General features: G+C 44.6%; 1 protein-coding gene across 1 annotated transcript in view; it reads left to right on the top strand.

Moving 5' to 3' along the window:
* Positions 1 to 22,871, top strand: part of LOC130298172 (uncharacterized) — a 121,311-nt gene extending 98,440 nt beyond the window's left edge. Inside the window, exons 6-12 of the mRNA XM_056551084.1 lie at positions 3,351 to 3,977; positions 15,144 to 15,260; positions 15,536 to 15,703; positions 16,948 to 17,074; positions 17,158 to 17,222; positions 17,388 to 17,760; positions 21,379 to 22,871. Coding sequence (XP_056407059.1) covers positions 3,351 to 3,977; positions 15,144 to 15,260; positions 15,536 to 15,703; positions 16,948 to 17,074; positions 17,158 to 17,222; positions 17,388 to 17,760; positions 21,379 to 22,232 — 2,331 coding nt within the window. The 3' untranslated portion in view covers positions 22,233 to 22,871. The remainder of the gene's footprint in view (positions 1 to 3,350; positions 3,978 to 15,143; positions 15,261 to 15,535; positions 15,704 to 16,947; positions 17,075 to 17,157; positions 17,223 to 17,387; positions 17,761 to 21,378) is intronic.
* The last annotated feature ends 2,348 nt before the right edge of the window (positions 22,872 to 25,219 follow it).

The raw sequence follows: 25,219 nt of genomic DNA, 5'->3' as shown, positions 1-25,219 counted from the left end.
GGGAAGACTTTCCTACAGGGATGGTGTTTAGTCTAGATATTTATAAGGCATTTGATTCTGTACTGTGGCCATATCTCTGGGAAATCTTGTCATATGGAAGACAAAAAAAGAGAACACGGAGCGCCTCATAGAATATTATCCTTCGTTAGAAAACAGCTATATGATGTATATAAACAGGGTGCTCACCTGTATAGGTTGTGGGTTAGCCACAACACTATTATACGTTAATCCCTCTACGGGGGGTAGATTGAGTAGTTACATCACTACTCAATCATAGCAAAAATTGAAGTCTCATTGTATTCGCACCACTGTCATGTTTTTTTGTATATTCCAAATATAGTGGTGCGAATACAATGAGACACCATTGTCGTGTGGATTCATATACTTTTTAAGGCATTTTGAGAATCATGTAAATTTTTGCTATGATTGAGTAGTGATATAACTTCCGTAGTTCCTCCTTCTCTAGCACACTTCTGGTGAATTGTGGATGCATGCGGACGCCGCAATAGATGTGAATGCCGTGATTAAGGTGCACACTAATGAATTGTTTTTATTTCCGCTGTTTTCTGAATGTGTATGTGTATATATTCTGTATTTAGAGTTTTGTGTATCATAGTCTTTGAACCTGAAGAAGGAGTTGTTCAGACTCCGAAAGCGCTTGTTATGGACTAATAAATGTAGCTTTTTTACTGTACATGACTGACTAGTGCATTTATAGCACTTAAGGGGACTTATTGCGCAACTGGAGCCCTTTTTTTTACTTTTTCCTTGTCTGGGAAATCTTGGGCATGTTTGGGTTTGGGTATACTTGATATAGCTTCTAGCTAAAGGTTTAGGTCTCCCAAAAAAATTCTTCCAATAAAGCGAAAGGGAACCTTATATTGCAGATATGATTAAAACTTCACTTTTAATAGTAGCTAGTAAAATAACCAAAAAAACAAACAAACAAAAGATCTAGTGCACAAAATATTAACGGGCCGCCACCATTAATAAGAGATATCGCTAGTAGAAGCTCAAATATCTGCTATTGGGCAGTCCTAGAAAAATGAAGGAGTACTGTAGTCGTAGGGCTACTATGTATCAATAGTCACTAGATCACTACTGCTGATCTTCCTTCAACAAAGGTGCATGTTACCATAATTCATATGCATAAGGTGCGTCTTCCAGCATAAATAGTGGTTGTCATAGTGCAGTAATGACTCTGCTAGTCACTATATCCCAGTGGTACAAGGCCTTGATAGCAGCATACATAGGCAGCAATAGATAGCACGTATCTTAGCAGCATATCATCATAACACTCCGTTCTGCAGCAATTAGTATTGCACTTTCCAGCATAGCAGCAGAAATACTGGTAGCAGCGTCAACAAGCAGCAATAGATAGCACATATCTTAGCAGCATACCGTCATTGTACTCAATTCTGCAACAGTAGATATTGCACTTTCCAACATAGCAGCAGTGATATATAGCAGCAGATTATAGAGTTGGCACCAAAGCAAAATTGATATCATTGCACTTAGCCCTTCAGTTGTGCAGCAGTTATATATTGCACTTAATTCAGTAGCTGCAGATAACTTGCAGTAAGCAGCAGTACAAGCTATTGGTTCCAACATCCATCCATAGTCATTGCATTTAGCCCTATGTGCTGCAGCTGTCCTTCATCTAATCCAATAACAAATGCATTAATAAAGCAGCATAGTTACATATCTTATCATGTCCAGAGCAGGGGTCCTACGCGTTTCCTTTGCCATCAATCATCAGGGACCGACGTCTTGGCTCTTTATTATAGTTTGATCCATGTGCTCATTTCTGTATGTGCGACTCTGGTGGCGGCCGTACAAAGAATATCTCGTTCGCGCTGTTTTTTAAGCTGGTTAGCTCCTCCCCCTACATCACATGACTCCCTCAGTCTGGGTCATACGCGTCATAGACGCGCCCCTGACCCATCCCGAGGATCTGAGATATCACGCTGTAAAGGGAGGAGGTATGTGACGTCAGGTAGCGCTTCACGCCTCGTTCTGACTTGGGAAACTATAGACACCAGTGGTTTGCGTTTCAGATCTCGATATTGATGCCGATCGGGACCGTCTACTCAAACAGGTATATATTAACCATATGTGTACTTCAGCACTCTAGTTCTTTGCAAGTGACATCTAGAGATTAAATTTGTAACTAATTGCAAGACACTTGAGTATTAGTTAATTTGTTTTTCACATTTAAATTGTTGTTTTTATCCATGAGTGTCTGCTGCCCTCGTCATCTTTGTCTCAGTAAGATATAATAGCTATTGGTAAGCCTAGAGACAAGAAAGGGGAGGTGTTATATAAAACAGGCATATGAAATGAAGTCATTAAGCCCTTTTGGCTTGACAGTATCTAATCTAAAGGTCCATTCTGCCTCCCTCTGGAGGAGAGCCCTACGACTACAGTACTCCTTCATTTTTCTAGGACTGCCCAATAGCAGATATTTGAGCTTCTACTAGCGATATCTCTTATTAATGGTGGTGGTCCGTTAATATTTTGTGCACTAGATCTTTTGTTTGTTTTTTTTTTTGGTTATTTTACTAGCTACTATTAAAAGTGAAGTTTTAATCATGTTTGGGTTTGGCCCTCTGTTTTGTGCCTGGGTCCGCTTGTTGTATGATTGTCCTAGGGCTCGTATTCGCACTAACCTAGATGTTTCGGCTTCCTTCCTTCTGGGACAAAGCAGGGGTGTCCACTATCTCCCTTCCTTTTTGCGCTGGCGATCGAGCCTTTGGCGGCGGCTATACGTAGAGATCCCACAATCTGTGGCATTCCCAGGGGGTCCATTGTAGATGCTGATGACACATTGGTGTATTTAGCAGATGCAGAGGGCTCCTTTGTTTCTTTAATTAACCTACTTGATAGGTTTAGCTCTGTTTCAGGATTGCAGGTAAATTGGGTTAAATCCTCTCTCATGGCACTCTTACCTGATATTGTACTTCCCTCCTCTCTCCCGGCAGGGGTACAGGCAGTCTCCTGCTTCAGGTATCTCGGGATAGAGGTCTCTGCAACTATAGAGGAATATATGACCCTGAATTTAGACCCGTTCTTGACCTCCACAGTTGAACGGTTGAATGCCTGGTCCTCTCTCCCTAGCTGGAAGGATTAATATTTTTTTAATGATTTATTTCCCTAAATTTCTTTATTACTTCCATCTGGCTCCTGTGACTCCCTCCCCCCCTAAGAAATATTTTAATAGACTGTGTGGTGCTCTGGGATCCTTCTATTGGCAGGGGAAGTCTCCCAGACTTGGTCGGGTTCTTCTTCAGGCTCCTAAACAGAGAGGTGGTGCCAATCCTAATGTCTATAACTATTTTCTTGCCTCTCAGTTGGTCTGTGCAGCATGGTGGATTGACCAGGATCTGTCAAACTCGATGACTGCCTTGGCTGGAGCACTGATGGGTTCATATGAAGCTCTCACTAACTCACTATACAGGTACCATTCTCGTTCCTCTTATCCTCTTCCCTTGCAAACTATAGCTAAAGTGTGGTCCCTGGTGTTGAGTAAATTTCCGCAGCCTTTGGTGTCTCCTAGGGCATTCCTGTGGGGGAATGTACATTTACCTCACCTTCATGGGTTACAGGAGGCCCGTTTCTGGGGTTCTCATGGAGTCAGGTTCGTGATTCACTTGCTCCGAGAGGATCAGGATTTCTTGTCCTTTGCAGAAATGAAAGAACGTTATGGTGTCCCTGGCAGTGCCTTTTATAGGTATCTTCAGCTGAGGCAGGCGGCTCAAGCACAATTTGGCTCCCTGACATTTACCCCTGTGCTTTCTGAGGTGGAGATTCTCCTGGGCACTGCAGATCTCACTAAACCCCTTACCCAGTCCTATGCTCTCCTTCAGACACTGGGGCCTAGCCTGTTCTCGAATGCTTATCATAAATGGGTGGCTGATATTCCTGATCTGTCTGAGCGCCAGTGGAAGGAAGTTGAGGGCTCATGTTACTCCCCGGTGGTGAGTAGTAGGGATCTGTAGATTCAGTCTCGGTATGTTTTGAGGTTATATTATACCCCTGCTAAGCTTAAATGTATTTGGGTTTCCCTGTCTGACTTATGTTTTCGTTGTTCTGTGGCGGTAGGTACCTTCCTGCATGCGGTTTGGGAGTGTCCAGTTATAGCCTCTTTTTGGAGGGAAGTAATGGGTTTTTTGGCAGACAATCTAGATTTTCCCTTCCTGCTTACCCCGGTGGTGTGCTTGCTGGGAGTCATAAATGAGTCTCTGGTTTGCATGGACGTATATTGATCCGATTCTTGCTATTCTGTGCCTGTAAAGTGGTAGTAATGACCTGGAAGGATGCTTCACCTCCTCCTTTGTCTCGCTGGCTGAACCTGGTAAATATATTTGTCCCATTGTAACAAGCCTTGTATATGACTCGTAGGTGCCTGAAGAAATTTGACAGGGTGTGGACTCCATGGCTTTTATTGGATGTTTCAGCTGACCAGCCGTCTGGAGTGGTCCATTAGGTTCCCTATAACAGGATATTAATATTGTAGGGGGGGGCTTTTGGAGTCATTGGGATGTGTGGGTGTGAATGAATGCTTGTCTCGTGGTGTGGGACTCTTCTGGAAGGTACCGGGGATTCTCTTTCCTTATGTGCTTAGTTGCCTTTCCCGTTTATGATATCCCGGTCACTGTGCTGGAGTTAACCTGTGGGCCTCCGGAGGCACCTGTTGCTTGTTACTAGAGATGAGCGAACTTACAGTAAATTCGATTCGTCACAAACTTCTCGGCTCGGCAGTTGATGCCTTATCCTGCATGAATGAGTTCAGCTTTCAGGTGCTCCGGTGGGCTGGAAAAGGTGGATACAGTCCTAGGAGACTCTTTCCTAGGACTGTATCCCCCTTTTCCAGCCCACGGGAGCACCGGAAAGCTGAACTAATTTATGCAGGATAAGTCATCAACTGCTGAGCCGAGAAGTTTGTGACGAATCGAATTTACTGTAAGTTCGCTCATCTCTACTTGTTACACTTTCTTGTTGTATTTCTTTATTGTATGCAAAACAAAAAAGTTAATACTTAAAAAAATATATATATACACATGTAGCTGAGCTGTATGACATGACATCGCTGGATCGGTGACTACGTTCTAAAAGAAAACGTTTATTAACAATTGGTAACAAGTTTGGAGATGCAGTATATGATATATGTATAAATGTCAGATATCCTATGTACATGGTAATATATAGATGTGTTGTCTGCATCATTTACTGCTCTGAATTGGCTTCTCTCCTGTGTGAGTTCTTTGATGCTGAAGAAGAGCTGATTTCCAAGTAAAACATTTCCCACATTCTGAGCATAAAAATGGTTTCTCTCCTGTGTGAGTTCTTTGATGACTTATAAGGTTTGGTTTCCGAGTATAACATTTCCCACATTCTGAACATGAAAATAGCTTCTCCTCTGTGTGAGTTCTTTGGTGTTTTTTAAGATTTGATATTTTAGTAAAACATTTCCTACATTCTGAACATGAAAATGGCTTCTTATCTGTGTGAGATTTTTCATGTTCAACGAGAGTTGATTTGTAAGTAAAACTTTTTCCACATGCTGAGCATGAAAATGGCTTCTCCCCTGTGTGAGTTCTTTGATGTTTAAGAAGATTTGCTTTCTCAGTAAAATATTTCCCACATTCTGAACATGAAAATGGTTTATCCACTGTGTGACATCTCTGATGTTTAAAAAGATTTGCTTTATCAGTAAAACATTTCTCACATTCCGAACATGAAAATGGCTTCTCCCCTGTGTGAGTTCTTTGATGTTGAACAAGATGTGATTTCTGAGTAAAACATTTTCTACATTCTGAACATGAATATGGCTTCTCCCCAGTGTGAGTTCTTTGATGTTTAAGAAGACTTGCTTTCTCAGTAAAATATTTCCCACATTCTGAACATGAAAATGGTTTATCCACTGTGTGACATCTCTGATGTTTAAAAAGATTTGCTTTATCAGTAAAACATTTCTCACATTCCGAACATGAAAATGGCTTCTCCCCTGTGTGAGTTCTTTGATGTTGAACAAGATGTGATTTCTGAGTAAAACATTTTCTACATTCTGAACATGAATATGGCTTCTCCCCTGTGTGAGTTCTTTTATGTACAATAAGACCTGATTCAAAAGGAAAACATTTCCCACATTCTGAGCATGAATATGGTTTCCTTCCTGTATGAGCTCGTTGATGTCCAACACCCCTTCTGTGACTTTTATTTTGCTGAACATTCTGTGATGACTGAGAAGACAGGACCTGTATATAAGGATGAGATGACAGATCTTGGCTGTGAAGGGCTGAGGGTGTATCTGGGATAATGGAATGTTCTTCATATGTATCTTGTGTGATATCATCATCTGCTTTATAATCTGAAGATATAAGATTCTCCTCTGATCTCCTGGTACAAGAATCTGCAGAGAATAACACAGATTTTATTATCAGAATTAACTCCTTAACAACCCAGGACACTTTTGTATTTCTAAGCAATAGCACTTTGTAAATCCACCCTTCATTTTTAAATAAGATTTACTGCAAAACTGAAGAAAGATAGTTACTATGATAGCGGAGCAGCCATACAACAGTGGTGTCAAACTGTGGCCCTACACATACGGCAAAACTTATACTCCCAGCAGGCCTGGACACCAAAAGTTTTGTCTGCCTCCTCTAGAGGATGCACACTGTCCTCGAAAGGTAAATCAAGGCTTCCCTCTCATGGTATCCCTTAGTGCGGTGGCTTTGAAACTGCGGCCTTCCAAATGTTGCAAAACTTAACTCCCAGCATGCCCGGGAGCTGAAGTTTTGCAAGATCTGGGTTTGACACCACTGCCTTACAAGGAGCAGGGACACCCGTCTTTGACAACCATGTGGACACAGCCTCAGGGAAAATCACTGCTATGGGGCCCGATGAGGGACCAAATGACTGTGCCCCCCAATCCACCTGACCCCGCAGGTTATAATGTAGCAGTCATCAAAACCACCCCCTTTATAATCCTCATGCCAGCCAGAGAATTCAGAAGAAGGATAGAGCAGTGGTTCTCCCCCAGGGGTACTTAGCAATTCTCCAGGGGGTATTTGAAAAAACTCAGTAATGGCAGCCACAGCCACTGGTAACTGGTCTGGACCACCTTGTAAGAAATGGTCGGCCGACGTCACTGCACCGAGGAGCAGGAGGACAGCAAAGGGGAAGAGCGGGCACTGGGTGCTGTGGGCAGGAACTACCATCAGCTTTGTTGCTCCACTCCTTCAACTATATATGGGGACAGTTTGGGGGCCAACAGCTATATTTGGGGGTACAGAGGAAGTCTTACAACTTTAAGGGGACACAAAGCGGGTCCTATTATTGTGAGTGACAATAAACATGGGGAGTCTGTAAATAGATGGATATTGTACTGCAGAAAGGAGCCAAAATGTTTGTTTGTCTGGTTTTGTGAAAACGTCTTGTATGGGAGAAATCTTCATGGCGGTCTAGGCCAGATAGTGAAGATAAGAAAACAACCCCGGTTAGAGAAGATGTCACCTGTAAATCGGGGGACTGGGGGGGGATAGGGAAAGGAACAGGTGGCGTGTTATAGAGGAAAGTGAAGCATATGAATTATACTATAATTACAAAATGTCTCTAATATGGGGGGACAATTTTTGGGGAATGGGCTGTCAAGGGGCACTCAGGCAAATAAAGAACCAATGGGATAGGAGATACGTTATATATCACGGGGGTCCGACGCTTGGGACTCCTTGCGATCTCCTGAACGGGGCCCTGGCAGTCTGCTTGAAGGGGGCGGACCAAACCCTGCATGGAGCGGCGGCTGACACTCCCCCCTCCATGTATCCCATAGAGATACATGGAGGGGGTATGTCTGCCGCGGCATCCTGTGGGGGTCAGAACGGGCGCTTCCGGCAGACTGCTGGGGCCCCATTCAGGAGATCACGGGGAGTCCAAAGGGTGGGACCCCCGTGATCTATAATGTATCCCCTATCCTGTCTAGGCAGAGTATAAAATGTTTGTCTTTTGTCTATTTACACGTATAGAAAGACTTATGTCCTAATAACGTTAGTGAAGTTTTCCAGGAACCAAGTTATAAGAGGAACCTTTATTTTTAATGATTTTCGCTCTCGGCTCGCCAGCCGCACCTATACCTCCATTTGGACCCACACAGGTGACCCGAACAGGAACATTTCTGTATCAGAGGGAAAGAATAAAGGGATTTAGAAGGGTACTCCACTGCTAGACATCTTATCCAAAGGATGGGGGATAAGATGTCTGATTGCGGGGGTTCGGCTGCTGGGGACCCCCAGGATCTCCCGCAGCACCTCCCCATTCTAAACAAAAGCCAGATTCCTGGAGCAGTGGTCGTGTCGTCACGGCCATTCCCCCTCGTGTTGTCGCACCCCCTCCCATAGACAGGAATGGAGGGGGTGTGGCCATGTATCTCCAGCTCTTCCATAGATCTCCCAGCAGCAGGACCCCTGTGATCAGACATCTTATCCCCTATCCTTTAGATAAGATGATTAGAGGCGGAGTAACCCTTTAAAGGCCAGTGCACATACCATTCATCAGAAGAAGGGTCATGCATGAAACTTGCTGGGTGTCCTACGGTGGCCTTGAATCCTGTGGATAGTGGATATATGTTTGATCACTGGGGTCCGACCACTGAGACCCCCCACGATCTCCATCCTGGTATCCTGTTTGTGTATCTCCGGCTCTCCCATAGAGATTTATGGAGAGACATGTCGGGAACCTCTTAGTGCGGTGGTGGACAATAATCCCTGCACGGAGCGGAGGTCACCTGTGCCTGGAGAGATCGGGGGTGCCAGGCAGGAGATCATGGGGGTCTCGGCGGCCGGACCCCCATGATCAGACAATTATTCCCTCTCCTCAGAATTCTTTGGAAGGTACCAACGCCATCTTGTGTAGCGGTTCGGACATAAGTTTGCAGCTTCTTTGTCGCTGACTGACCCCTGGTAGGACCCATAGCTGGGCTAACTGAACTAAGGCTTTTCGGGGTCTTTGGGGCAGAAGAAAGTGTCCAGGACAATTAAAGACATGGGATCTATGCAGAGTTACTGCAACATGAGTCCGCTCAGCGTACAAAAGGGAAGAGAACGACGTCACCTGTTTGCCCTGAAGTCCCAAAGATTCCAGTTACACTAATACTTCCGAAAAATATTATTGCAGCCGGTGACTTAATAGAATCTGTGACCCTTCTCTGTGTTTAGTGGTTACTACTCACCTGGGCGGTTACCTGTAGGAATGTCCTCCTTATACTGCTCATCACCGCTCACATCTGTCTCTTCTTCTACTTTTACTATTATGTCTGGAGCATTAATATAGATCAGATCTTTCCCTGTAGGAATGTCCCCCTTAAACTGCTCATCACCGCTCACATCTGTCATATTAATATAGATCAGATCTTTCTCTGTAAGAATGTCCTCCTTATACTGCTCAGTACTGCTCACATCTGTCTCTTCTTCTTCCCTTATGTCTGTAGCATTAATCGAGATGAGATCTTCCCCTGTAGGAATGTCCTCCTTATACTGCTTATCACCGCTCACGTCTGTATCTTCATCTTTTATATCTGTAGGATTAATATAGGTCAGATCTTTCCCTGTAGGAATGTCCTCCTTATACTGCTCATAGCCGCTCACATCTGTCTGTACTTCTTTCTTTATGTCTGTAGCACTAATATAGATCAGATATTTCCCTGTGGTAATGTCCTCCATATTCTTCTCATCAAGAGGACGGGGACATCTCTCTGGTGCTGTTCTCTTACTGGATCTGACTGTAGGGAACACATACAGAGACTGAATTCATTCTTTACATACAAATAATGAGAGGACGTGTGTATATAGTCATGTCTATTACCTGGTGATGTGAGGGGCTGCTGATCCTCCATCATGACCTGATCCTTGTACTGATCCTTGTGTCCTTCTACATACTCCCACTCCTCCATGGAGAAATAGACCGCCACGTCCTGACACCTTATAGGAACCTGACACACAATGATACAGTCATCACCCCGACCCCTCCAGTGGTGTTACTGTATAATGTCCCAGCATTCCCAGCAGTGTCACCTCTCCAGTCATCACCAGACCCCTCCATTACTGTATAATGTCCCAGCAGTGTCACCTCTCCAGTCATCACCAGACCCCTCCATTACTGTATAATGTCCCAGCATTCCCAGCAGTGTCACCTCTACAGTCATCACCAGACCCCTCCATTACTGTATAATGTCCCAGCAGTGTCACCTCTCCAGTCATCACCAGACCCCTCCATTACTGTATAATGTCCCAGCATTCCCAGCAGTGTCACCTCTTCAGTCATCACCAGACCCCTCCATTACTGTATAATGTCCCAGCATTCCCAGCAGTGTCACCTCTCCAGTCATCACCAGACCCCTCCATTACTGTATAATGTCCCAGCAGTGTCACCTCTCCAGTCATCACCAGACCCCTCCATTACTGTATAATGTCCCAGCAGTGTCACCTCTCCAGTCATCACCAGACCCCTCCAATACTGTATAATGTCCCAGCATTCCCAGCAGTGTCACCTCTCCAGTCGTCACCAGACCCCTCCATTACTGTATAATGTCCCAGCAGTGTCACCTCTCCAGTCATCACCAGACCCCTCCATTACTGTATAATGTCCCAGCAGTGTCACCTCTCCAGTCATCACCAGACCCCCTCCATTACTGTATAATGTCCCAGCAGTGTCACCTCTCCAGTCATCACCAGACCCCTCCATTACTGTATAATGTCCCAGAAGGGTCACCTCTCCAGTTATCACCAGACCCCTCCATTACTGTATAATATCCCAGCAGGGTCACCTCTCAGTTATCACCAGACTCCTCCATTACTGTATAATGTCCCAGCAGTGTCACCTCTCCAGTCATCACCAGACCCCTCCATTACTGTATAATGTCCCAGCATTCCCATCAGTGTCACCTCTCCAGTCATCACCAGACCCCTCCATTACTGTATAATGTCCCAGCAGGGTCACCTCTCCAGTCATCACCAGACCCCTCCATTACTGTATAATGTCCCAGCAGGGTCACCTCTCCAGTCAGCAGCTCCATCATCTTGTTGATGAGTTCTCGGATCTTCTGTTCATCCATTTCCTCATGTATCAGGGAGTGAGGTGGGGGCCCCCGGATTAGGCTCAGGGTTCTTCCCCATCCTTCACACACAGGGGCCCGACTGCGCCCACTAGAGGACTTCTTCACTACTGTGTAATCCTGTGTATGGAGAGACACATTAATATCACTACATACATTCCCAGAATCCCTCACCTCTCCAGTCATATCCATCTGTAATTACATAGATAAGAATGAGGTCATGTGACATCACTCCCAGAATCCCTCACCTCTCCAGTCATATCCATCTGTTATTACATAGATAAGAATGAGGTCATGTGACATCACTCCCAGAATCCCTCACCTCTCCAGTCATATCCATCTGTTATTAGATAGATAAGAATGAGGTCATGTGACATCACTCCCAGAATCCCTCACCTCTCCAGTCATAGCCATCTGTTATTACATAGATAAGAATGAGGTCATGTGACATCACTCCCAGAATCCCTCACCTCTCCAGTCATATCCATCTGTTATTACATAGATAAGAATGAGGTCATGTGACATCACTCCCAGAATCCCTCACCTCTCCAGTCATATCCATCTGTTATTACATAGATAAGAATGAGGTCATGTGAAATCACTCCCAGAATCCCTCACCTCTCCAGTAAGACGGAAGAGTATCTGTAGGGTGAGGTTTATGATCCTGTCGGCCATCTTGTTCCTGTCTCTCTCCATGGTTGATGGGTCATCCAGGAGAATTCTCTTATATAGAAGATATCAGCAGAGGATCCTGGATTGGAGAAACCTGAAGGGAAGAAGAGGAGACGATGATAAACCGCACCAGATTCTATGGAGAAATAAAATCCATTTCCTGGAGATAATCTGGGGAAACATCTGAGGATTATAGTCACAATAATGGAGGCTGTAAACCTAGTCGGGGTCCATCATAGTCTGTGGTGGAGTCATGGGGGATGGGTAGAATATGGAGACAGGAATCCACCGTCCATGTTATCCAGGAAATACCAGAAGCCACGAGTGGTGAGAAGAGGGAAATGGTGGACAAAGTGTCTGTATGCATACGTATATGTTTATTGTGAGCGGCTTTACCTCATCTCACCTTCTCTCATAGTGGACTGAGGACATCTAGACCTGATATTCCTTCATTGTATGTATCCCACTGCAAACAAACCATTGTGCCTCCCCCTTAGGGGGTGTAAAGACTTCTTTATGTCGGGAGTGCCCACATTATGGATCCTTTTCATCTGGAACACGTTGTTTGTGGTAACAAAGGGGATGGAAAAGAGGGGCCCCGAGCAGAGATGGGAGAATCCTGAGGAGAGACCATATGTTACCGCTGTGCCTCGTGTGCAGGCTGTGCGGCCGTAAGGAAGGAGGTAGAAGCAGCCACCGGGACCACAGCGGCGGCCATCTTAGATTGCTGTATGGAAGAAATGGCTAGTACCCCGGGAAGACATTAACCAGATGACAGGTTGAGCAGGGAGGTGACCTGCAGCCCTTCACTATACAAACACGCCCCTTCCATAGACCTGCATTGAGAGGGCGTAACGGAACAAGGGGTGTGGCTATGCAAGCACAACCCTCGCTCCAATCGTTCGGAACACTAGGGCAGCAGAGTACCCCTTTAATGGGTTAATCATTAGCGGGGAGTCCTGGCTGCTTATAGCTCCTAAGCTCTAAATCCCATATGGGGCGCAGGGCGTAAATGTACTGCATGTTCTTAAAGGAGTTCTGTAGTAAAAAATAACCAACGGATAGGGAACAAATTATAGATCGCAGGGGGTCTGACTGCTGGGACCCCCCTGCGATCTCTTGTACGAGGCCCTGACAGTCCGCAGAAAGAGGGCGAGCCAACCCCTGCACGGAGTGGTGGCCAAAACGCCCCCTCAATGTATCCCATAGAAATACATGAAGAGGGAGCTTCGGCAGCTGCTTCCTGTGGGTTTCAGATCGCCTGCTTCCTGCAAACTGCTGGGCCCCCGTACAGGAAATCGCGGGGGATCCCAGCTGTCAGGCATCTGCAATCTATAACTTATGTTATTTTACACTGCACTAGTCCTTTAAGGGTAAATATTAAACATCCCCAATAATCCTGATCTGATGGTGACCGCACACACATACCTGTATCTGTAGAGGAGCCGTGTGCTTACAGGACCTGCGATGATGTCACCGTCATGTGATCAGTCACAGGGAGGAGGAGGAGTCACATGATCAGGGGCTGCTGCTCTGAGAAATCTCCACACACAACACAACAGCAGTGACTGCCCCACCAGGACCTGCTCTGTATCTGCTACATGCTGGGATGATGTCACAATCATGTGACCAGTACCCATTTCGGGGGGGGGGGGGGGTTTAGCAGTATAGATGTGACTGTGGCTGAAGGACCTGTGGGGTGGATCATGTGACAGTAGTGGGCGGGGTTGAGCAGTGTTGGAGAGGAGATTGTAGTTGAAGGACCTGTGATAATGGTCATGTGACAGCAGAGTCCTGCATACTCTGAGCAGATGAGCCTAGAGCAGCAGCCCCTGATCATGTGACTCCTCCTCCATGTGACTGATCACATGACGGTGACATCATCGCAGGTCCTGTAAGCACACGGCTCCTCTACAGATACAGGTATGTGTGTTCTCTCCCTGTCAGGATTCTCTTACGTCCCCCCAGCAGCACAGATGGTATATTCCTCCCCCCGCACACTGGTATGACCCATGCATTGTACTGACAATAAAACCTTACAAGGGTTAATCGCACCCCCTCCCCTATATAGAGGCCGATCCCCTCATCCTGTGATTTCTCCTTTGGGGATTATTTTTATGTATTTTTGTGTTTATTACTTTAATAATATTTTATCTTTGCTCCTGGTGAGAGAAGGGTTAATATATTGTCTTGTTTCTGCTGCTGTTTGTGTTATTCCGCCATCTTTACTCATTTCCTATATCTCCGCCCAGTTGGCCCCCAGCTAGAAGCCCCGCCCTCCTGTCCTTGTGGCCCTATTCCTGTTATGTCTTTACCTCTAATATGTCAGGTTCTTCTTCTCCTTCTGGTTCTCTCCCCGCGGTGTCCACATGTCTCCCCGGCCGCCGCCATCTTGTAGAAGGAGGTTTATGGAGAACTGGGCCGACTCCTCTGTGGATCCAAGCTCTATGGTGGGGACGGGCTGCACCTCAATAGGTAGGGGGCGCTGTGCTCGGGGAGGAGATAGTGAGGGGGAGATAATGTAGATGGAAAACTGGGCCGACTCCTCTGTGGATCCAGGCTCTGCCGACACGCCCCCTCCCATAGACATGAATGGAGGGGGTGTGGCTGTGACATCACGAGGGTGTGTGGCTGTGACATCATGAGGGTGTGTGGCTGTGACATCACGAGGGGGTGTGGCTGTGACGTGACACAATGAACCCCTATAAAGGTGACTCCGCCCCCAGACATCTTCTCCTCTCTCTGAGGGAGGGGACAGACATTGATCTATAGATAAAATATAGTAAAATGATACATTAACCCTTCATCTCCCACATCCTATAAATCTTCCCATCTCCTCCGGCTCTGGTGTCCAAGGTGATAGATTAGTCGCCATCCATGAGTCTCATGATAGATTCTACCAGACGTGGCCCCCGTGGATGTGATTCCAGGATCCTGTGGAGTCGCCGTCCTGTTGTGTCCTCCAGCGTGTTCTCTGCTATATTGCTGGGTCATGTGATTGGTCGTCCATTCCCGCCTTATGCTCCTCCCCCCCTTGTTTCCCTTCACCCTCTATCCTCCCTTTTCCTTCTCTTTTCTTTTCGTTTACCTTCTTGTCTTTCTTTTCGTGTTCTCGGTGTTTGTTGTTTTGTTTTTGATTCTTTGCCCCCAAAGATTCTGAAAGATTTTCTGGTAAATTTCCGAGGACGTCATCATAGAGGAGAACTCATCCGAAATCATTGTGACTATAATGTCTCCTCAGATGTTTCCCCAGATTATCTCCAGGAAATGGATTTTATTTCTCCATAGAATCTGGTGCGGTTTATCATCGTCTCCTCTTCTTCCCTTCAGGTTTCTCCAATCCAGGATCCTCTGCTGATATCTTCTATATAAGAGAATTCTCCTGGATGACCCATCAACCATGGAGAGAGACAGGAACAAGATGGCCGACAGGATCATAAACCTCACCCTACAGATACTCTTCCGGCTTACTGGAGAGGTGAGGTATTCTGGGAGTGATGTCACATGACCTCATTCTTATCTATGTAATAACAGATGGATATGACTGGAGAGGTGAGGGATTCTGGGAGTGATGTCACATGACCTCATTCTTATCTATGTAATAACAGATGGATATGACTGGAGAGGTGAGGGATTCTGGGAGTGATGTCACATGACCTCATTCTTATCTATGTAATAACAGATGATATCACTGGCGAGGTGAGGGATTCTGGGAATGTATGTAGTGATATTAATGTGTCTCTCCATACACAGGATTACACAGTAGTGAAGAAGTCATCTAGTGGGCGCTGTTGGGCCCCTGTGTGTGAAGGATGGGGAAGATTCCCGGGGCCCCCACCTCACTCCCTGATACATGAGGAAATGGATGAACAGAAGATCCGAGAACTCATCAACAAGATGATGGAGCTGCTGACTGGAGAGGTGACCCTGCTGGGACATTATACAGTAATGGAGGGGTCTGGTGATGACTGGAGAGGTGACACTGCTGGGACAATATACAGTAATGGAGGGGTCTGGTGATGACTGGAGAGGTGACACTGCTGGGACATTATACAGTAATGGAGAGGTCTGGTGATGACTGGAGAGATGACTTCTGGGACATTATACAGTAATGGAGGGGTCTGGTGATGACTGGAGAGATGACACTGCTGGGACATTATACAGTAATGGAGGGGTCTGGTGATGACTGGAGAGGTGACACTGCTGAGACATTATACAGTAATGGAGGGGTCTGGTGATGACTGGAGAGGTGACCCTGCTGGGACATTATACAGTAATGGAGGGGTCTGGTGATGACTGGAGAGGTGACACTCCTGGGACATTATACAGTAATGGAGGGGTCTGGTGATGACTGGAGAGGTGACACTGCTGGGACATTATACAGTAATGGAGGGGTCTGATGATGACTGGAGAGGTGACACTGCTGGGACATTATACAGTAATGGAGGGGTCTGGTGATGACTGGAGAGGTGACACTGCTGGGACATTATACAATAATGGAGGGGTCTGGTGTTGACTGGAGAGGTGACCCTGCTGGGACATTATACAGTAATGGAGGGGTCTGGTGATGACTGGAGAGGTGAAACTGCTGGGACATTATACAGTAATGGAGGGGTCTGGTGATGACTGGAGAGGTGACACTGCTGGGACATTATACAGTAATGGAGGGATCTGGTGATGACTGGAGAGGTGACACTGCTGGGACATTATACAGTAATGGAGGGGTCTGGTGATGACTGGAGAGGTGACACTGCTGGGACATTATACAGTAATGGAGGGGTCTGGTGATGACTGGAGAGGTGACACTGCTGGGACATTATACAGTAATGGAGGGGTCTGGTGATGACTGGAGAGGTGACACTGCTGGGACATTATACAGTAATGGAGGGGTCTGGTGATGACTGGAGAGGTGACACTGCTGGGACATTATACAGTAATGGAGGGGTCTGGTGATGACTGGAGAGGTGACACTGCTGGGAATGCTGGGACATTATACAGTAATGGAGGGGTCTGGTGATGACTGGAGAGGTGACACTGCTGGGACATTATATAGTAATGGAGGGGTCTGGTGATGACTGGAGAGGTGACACTGCTGGGAATGCTGGGACATTATACAGTAACACCACTGGAGGGGTCGGGGTGATGACTGTGTCATTATGTGTCAGGTTCCTATAAGGTGTCAGGACGTGGCGGTCTATTTCTCCATGGAGGAGTGGGAGTATGTAGAAGGACACAAGGATCAGTACAAGGATCAGGTCATGATGGAGGATCAGCAGCCCCTCACATCACCAGGTAATAGACATGACTATATACACACGTCCTCTCATTATTTGTATGTAAAGAATGAATTCAGTCTCTGTATGTGTTCCCTACAGTCAGATCCAGTAAGAGAACAGCACCAGAGAGGTGTCCCCGTCCTCTTCTTCCAAAGGATGATCAGGTAGATGGAGATATTCCCTATGATCTGTAGAAGGGCTGTGAAGCTCTTGTGGTCAGTCCTCTCACCCTCCATGACTCCTCATCTCCTGCTCATCTATAACATCCCACGTGACTTCTCCTACTGTCTGATGACTTTACTATATTTATTTTACATCATATGAATCAGGGAGAAGATCCGAATAATATTAATGCTCCAGAGACAGATGTGAGCGGTGATGAGCAGTATAAGGAGGACATTCCTACAAAGAAAGATCTGATCTTTATTAATGCTACAGACATGAAGGAAGAACAAGAGACATATGTGAGCGGAAATGAACAGTATAAGGAGGACATTCCTACAGGGAAAGATCTGATCTATTCTACAGACATAAAGGATGAAGAAGAGACATATGTGAGTGGTGATGAGCAGTTTAAGGAGGACATTCCTACAGGAAAAGATATGGACAATAATAATGCTACAGACATGAAGGAAGAAGAAGAGACAGATGTGAGCGGTGATGAACAGTATAAGGAGGACATTCCTACAGGTAACCGTCCAGGTGAGTAGCAACAACTTAAAGGGGTATTCCAGGAAAAAACTTTTTTTTATATATCAACTGGCTGTAGAAAGTTAAACAGATTTGTAAATTACTTCTATTAAAAAAATCTTAATCCTTTTTCAGTACTTATGAGCTGCTGAAGTTGAGTTGTTCTTTTCTGTCTAAGTCCTCTCTGATGACACCTGTCCCGGGAAACGCCCAGTTTAGAAGCAAATCCCCATAGCAAACCTCTTCTAAACTGGGCGGTTCCCGAGACACGTGTCATCAGAGAGCACTTAGACAGAAAAGAACAACTCAACTTCAGAAGCTCATAAGTACTGAAAGGATTAAGATTTTTTAATAGAAGTAATTTACAAATCTGTTTAAATTTCTAGAGCCAGTTGATATATAAAAAAAGTTTTTTCCTGGAATACACCTTTAACCCCTTAAGGACTGAGCGTTTTTCCACTTTCCTTTTTTCCTCTTTACCTTTAAAAAAATCATAACCCTTTCAGTTTTGCACCTAAAATCCATATGATGGCTTATTTTTTGCGCCACCAATTCTACTTTGTCTACTTTGTCATTTTACCCAAAAATCTACGACGAAACGGGGAAAAAAAAATCATTTTGAGACAAAATAAAAAAAAAACACCATTTTTAACTTTTGGAGGCTTCCGTTTCTACACAGTACATTTTCCGGTAAAAATGACCCCTTCTCTTTATCCTGTAGGTCCATACGATTAAAATGATACCCTACTTATATAGGTTTGATTTTGTCGTATTGCTGGAAAAAATCCTAACTACATTAAGGAAAATGTATACGTTTAAAATTGTCCTGTTCTGACCCCTATAACTTTTTTATTTTTCCACGTATGGGGCGGTATGAGGGCTCATTTTTTGCGTTGTGATCTGAAGTTTTTAGCGGTACCATTTTTGCATTGATAGGACTTAATGATCGATGTTTATTTTTATTTACACTGTGTTTTTTATGGGAAAAGGGGGGTGATTCAAACTTTTAATAGGGGAGGGGTTAAATGATCTTTATTCACTTTTTTTTGCAGTGTTATAGCTCCCATAGGGACCTATAACACTGCACACACTGATTTCTTATACTGATCATTGTTATCCCATAGGGACCTATAACACTGGACACACTGATCTCTTATACTGATCATTGTTATCCCATAGGGACCTATAACACTGCACACACTATCTTATACTGATCATTGTTATCCCATAGGAGACTATAACACTGCACACTCTGATCTCTTATACTGATCATTGTTATCCCATAGGGACCTATAACACTGCACACTCTGATCTCTTATTCTGATCATTGTTATCCCATAGGGACCTATAACACTGCACACACTGATCATTTTTATCCCATAGGGACCTATAACACTGCACACTCTGATCTTTTACATTGATCACTGTTTTCTCATAGGAAACCAGTGATCGATGATTCTGCCGCTTGACTGCTCATGCCTGGATCTCGGGCACTGAGCAGTCATTCGGCGATCGGACAACGAGGAGGCAGGTAGGGACCCTCCAGCTGTCTTGTTACCTGTTCGGGATGCCGCGATTTCGCTGCGGCTATCCCGAACAGCTCCCTGAGCTAACCGGCATGCTTTCACTTTCGTTTTAGACGCGGCGTTATTAGCCACAGGTCCCAGCCGTCGTGGCCCTGCGTTATAGAAAGGGAAAGGACTCATGATGTACCGGTACGTCATGAGTCCTTAAGGGGTTAATATAGAGCAGAGTCACAGATTCTTCTGCTGTAATAATTGTGTAGAATTCTTTAATCTCTCTGTCCTGTGTCTTGCTGTATATTCTTCTATTCACCCAAAATGCAAACTAATGTGATACTACAGCTGGAATATGGACAAGAAATATCCCTATGTGTACGAGGCCATCACACCCGCTCCCATAGACTTGCACTGAGAGGGCACGGTGTGACATCATGACAAGATGAGGTTGTGGTCAGAGATCTCGAGGAGCTTTTGTCTTTAATCATCCTAATTGACACTAGGTTCAGAGAGAGAAACCACCATTTCGAGACCCCTTGAGGAGGCCTTCTGTCAGATTGTCACCTTGCCTTTCATGCCCTCCCTCACCTCCCATGTCTCCCCTCACCTCCCATGCCTCCCTCACCTCCCATGTCTCCCTCACCTCCCATGCCTCCCTCACCTCCCATGTCTCCCCTCCCATGCCTCCCTCACCTCCCATGCCCCATGATGAAACCTTGGTTTCCCGATCAGCTGTGAGGACGTGGAGGGTCCCCACCAGCCTCCTCTGCATCCGATCATCGCTCTATTGCTGAGATCCAGACAGGAGCAGTGGAGCGCCGATAACACTGATCAATACTATGCTATGGCACAGAACAGTGTCTGCAATCAAAGCATTGTATGTAATAGTCTCCTATGGGGGCTATAAATGTGTAAAAAAAAAAAAAAAAAAAAATATATATATATATATATATATATATATATATAGTTAATAAATTTGATTTAACCCCTTCCCTAATAAAAGTTCGAATCACCCCCTTTCCCATAAAAAAAAATGTAAAGAAAAATAAATATAAACATGTGGTATCGCCGTGTGCGTAAATGTCCAAACTATAAAAATATATCGACAATGGCGAACACGTAAAAAAATTCCAAAGTCCAAAATTGCGTGTTTTGGTCACTTTTTATACTATAAAAAGCGATCAAAAAGTCCTATCAAAACAAAAATTATACTGATAAAAACTTCAGATGACGGCGCAAAAAAATAAGCCCTCATACCGTCCCGTACACAGAAAAAAAAAAAAAGTTATACGGGTCAGAAGATGACAATTTTAAACATAATTTTCGTGCATGTAGTTATGATTTTTTCCAGAAGTACGATAAAATCAAACCTATATAAGTAGGGGATCATTTTAACCGTATGGACCTACAGAATAAAGAGAAGGTGTCAATTTTTGTAATTACATTTATTTCAAACTATGCAAATTATGCAAATTGAGTATTCTTGTGATCGTATTCACCTGAGAAATAATTTTACCGCAGTGAATGAAGGATCGGAGCCGCAAAAAATTAGTTATGGCAAAATAAGACATTTGCCTCTTAGAGAATAGCTTAAATTTCCTGAGTTGTTAAGTGGGCACTCTCATTATGGTGAATAAAAAATATTTCTAATATACTTTTTAATATGTTTCAAATAAAAATGAAGTTTTCTATGTTTTATTTGTGCTTAAAAAAGCTCAAGGGCACATTTTCCCCCATCTCTTACACAGACTTTGGACCGAAGTCCAAACACAGGAAGTACAGCCTGGAGTGCTAAGGGGGGTCCAACCAACAGCATATGGCAGTTACGTGTGAGAGGAGCGATGATTGGATGAGGCTGAACACCCCCCCCCCCTCAGCACTTCACGCTGCACTTTCTGTGTTTGGACTTCGGTCCTAAGTCTGTGTATAAGATGGAGGAAAATGTGCTCTTGAGCTTTTTTAAGTACAAATAAAACATAGAAAACTTCATTTTTTTAAACAAAGTATATTAGAAATATTTTTATTCACCATAAGGGGTGCAATAGCAAAAATTAGTTTTAATAAGTTACTCTTTAAGGGGTTAAAATAAAATCTGTGTTATTCTCTGCAGATGACCGTACCAGGAGATCAGAGGAGAATCTTATATCTTCAGATTATAAAGCAGATGATGATATCACACAAGATACATATGAAGAACATTCCATTATCCCAGATACACCCTCAGCCCTTCACAGCCAAGATCTGTCATCTCATCCTTATATACAGGTCCTGTCTTCTCACTCATCACAGGATGTTCAGCAAAATAAAGGTCACAGAAGGGGTGTTGGACAACAACGAGCTCATACAGGAAAGAAACCATATTCATGCTCCGAATGTGGGAAATGTTTTACTAAGAAATCAAGCTTTGTTGATCATCAAAAAACGCACACAGGAGAGAAGCCGTTTTCATGTTCAGAATGTGGGAAATGTTTTACTAAGAAATCATATATTGTTACACATCAAAGAACTCACACAGGGGAAAAGCCATTTTCATGTGCAGAGTGTGGAAAAAGTTTTGCTGACAAATCAGCTCTTGGTTATCATCAAAAAACTCACACAGGGGAGAAGCCATTTCCATGTTTAGAATGTGGAAAATGTTTTGCTCAGAAATCAGATCTTGTTAAACATCAGAGAACTCACACAGGGGAGAAGCCATTTTCCTGTTCAGAATGTGAAAAATGTTTTACTGAGAAATCAAGTCTTGTTCATCATCAAAAAACTCACACAGGGGAGAGGCCATTTTCATGTTCAGAATGTGGAAAATGCTTTACTTGGAAATCACGTCTTGTTAATCATCAGAGAACCCACACTGGGGAGAAGCCATTTTCATGTTCAGAATGTGGGAAATGTTTTACTGAGAAAGCAACACTTAAAAAACATATAAGAACTCACACAGGAGAGAAGCAAATTCAGAGCAATATATGATGCAGATAACACATCTATATATTAACCATGTACATAGGATATCTGACATTTATACATATATCATATACTGCAGGGGTCTCAAACTGGCGGCCCTCCAGATGTTGCAAAACTTCAACTCCCAGCATGCCTGTGAGGGGAGTCAACTTGTTATACGTATTCATATAACCTTTTATAATAATCCTTTATATGATTATACACCATGTCTATAGTCCACCATCTTGTCTATGTTCCTTCATTATGAACTGAGTGTGAACTTTACCAGAATTATAACCAGGAAACTTGTAAACAAGAACCACAACTGCTGAGCGTACAGAAAACTCCAAGGCTACTGAGTCTGGCTATCATACTTATAATGCAATATAATTCGCGTTCGGGAGCTGGCAAGGATGATAGGGATAGAAATAACACCGATTGTGGAGACCAGGGTATGGTGACTCCTAGAATGCTTTTCATTAGCCCGGCGCAGGTATACCAGAAGGGTTGGACAATAGGGCACGTCCATAGCACATGATACAGTGTGCCCCTGTGTCCACAACCTCGCCAACATGTATCTGGGACAGACTGGTAAAAAATAGCTAGCTTGTCTGGAGTATGATACCAGCGTAAGATTGTTTTATAGGCCGATTCTACGTGTGAGGAGCATTACGAAAAGCTTCATGCCAGGTAGGCATTGGAAAGGATGTATGTAGCTCCCTCTCACACATTCTCAAAGGGTAAGGTTTTGAAAGTGTGTTCGTTAGTAATAAGGCTAAATATATTGGTTTTAGACCTTTCTGTGGTGATGTAAGTAATTGATAGCTGAGCCATCCATATTTCCCTGAGCAGGATGTAGATTCTGTAAGAGGTGCCTAAGTTGTAAGAACTTGTAAAAATCACGTGGCGGGATGTCATACTTCAGGGTTAAGTCTGAGTAGGACATCAACATTCCATCTATGAGCATGTGTCTAAGTTGTAGAATGCCCTTCGCTATCCAAGGGGATAAATCCAAATTGGGGATTTGAGCTTTCAGGAATGTCAGTGGTAAGTCAGTTCTCACCAAGGGGACTGGGTTCGCCATAAGAGATAGAAAAAATGTCCAAGCCATATAGGAAGCCTTAACTATAGGATTGGTGAGTAAGGGGGGGGGGGTGTTCCAATATGGGGCGTATAATACATCTTTTAGTCTAAATGGGGCTACGTAAAAGTTTTCTTTTTGACCCAAGGGAGGGACGCTGAGTTGCACCACCAACGCTTAATCAAAGCCACCAATGTAGCCACATAGTAGAATTGTATGTTCGGGGCGCTCAGACCACCAGCTAATCTGGGGCGTGACATAATGTGCGAGGACAGCCTGGGTTTCCTGCCCGCCCATATGGTTTCATATTTGTTTATTAGTTTATCAATTATACATAATACACAATACAAATCAAACAACAAAAAAGTTTTCCTGGCAAAACAGGTAAAGAAAAGAGAAGTACAAAACAAAATACCATATATCATGTTAGACAAAGTAGGAAGAGTCTATGATCCCAAGGGCATGGCAGACGCATTCGCCAGCTATTATGAAACTCTGTATAACTTAAAGGATGACCATGAGACCACTCATCCAACTCCAGAAGTAATAAACGAGTTCCTGGTGAGTGCGTCGTTGCCATGTCTCTCTAGCATACAAGCTGCTGAATTATCCTCCCCCTTTACTAGAGAGGAAGTTAAAAATCATATCCGTCTTTTTAAATCAGATAAATCTCCAGGTCCGGACGGGCTGTTAAAGGGGTACTCCGCCCCTAGACATCTTATCCCCTGCTGGGGACCCCGGGGATCACTGCTGCAGCACCCCGCTATCATTACTGCGCAGAGCGAGATCACTCTGCACGTAATGACTGGCAATACAGGGGCCGGAGCATCGTTACGTTACGGCTCCGCCCCTCGTGGCGTCACGGCCCGCCCCCGTCAATACAAGTCTATGGGAAGGGGGCGTGGCAGTCGTCACGCCCCCTGCCATAGACTTGCATTAAGGGGATGGGCCGTGATGTCATGAGGGGCGGAGCCATTACGTCACGCTGCTCCGGCCCCTGTATCGCCCGTCATTACGCACAGAGATCGCTCTGTGCAGTAATGATGGTGGGGTGCCGCAATGGCGATCCCTGGGGTCCCCAGCAGCGGGACCACGGCGATCTAAAATCTTATCCCCTATTCTTTGGATAGGGGATAAGATGCCAGGGGCGGAGTACCCCTTTAAATGAATTCTTTAAGATCCACTTGGACAAGTTGGTTCCCTGCTTAACGTATCTGTTCAATGAAATTTTAATGACTGGGAAAATTCCAGAAGAAATGCTTGAGGCAGCTGTAAGAGCTTTACCCAAAGCCAGGAAAGATCCAACTGTACCGAGCAGCTATAGACCTATCTCCCTGCTAAATAGTGATATTAAATTCTATGCGAAATTACTGGCGGCGAGAGTAGGTCTAGAGCTGCCGAAGTTAGTTAATATGGATCAGGTGGGGTTCATAAAGGGCCGACAATCCCTGGATGGGACAAGACGGATCTTAAACCTTATTGAAGGGGCGACACGCGGTCGGATGCCTTCTCTACTCCTAGCTTTGGATGCGGAGAAGGCATTCGACCGCGTTCACTGGGGATATCTGAGAGCCGTACTGGGGAAATTTGGGTGTACCCCCAAATTAATATCTGCAATCATGGCTCTGTATGAATGTCCAGCGGCAAGAGTATGTATAGGAGGTACAGTGTCAAGAAAGTTCTGCATAACGAATGGTACAAGACAGGGGTGCCCCCTATCCCCGTTGCTCTTTTCTCTAGCAATAGAGCCATTAGCTCAACAGGTGCGGGAGTCTGCGGAGATTCAGGGCATCCCTGTAGGAACCATAGATCACCGTATTACTTTGTTTGCGGATGACATATTGATTTCATGCACAGAACCATGTAGGTCCCTTGAGACAGTAATGACATTAGTAAAGGACTTCGGAAGTGTAAGTTATTATAAATTAAATGT

The sequence above is a fragment of the Hyla sarda genome (genome assembly GCF_029499605.1).
Source record: "Hyla sarda isolate aHylSar1 chromosome 1 unlocalized genomic scaffold, aHylSar1.hap1 SUPER_1_unloc_3, whole genome shotgun sequence".
Lineage (NCBI taxonomy): Eukaryota > Metazoa > Chordata > Amphibia > Anura > Hylidae > Hyla > Hyla sarda.
Note: the sequence above shows the minus strand (reverse complement) of the source record. Positions and strands in the feature narration are given on the sequence as shown.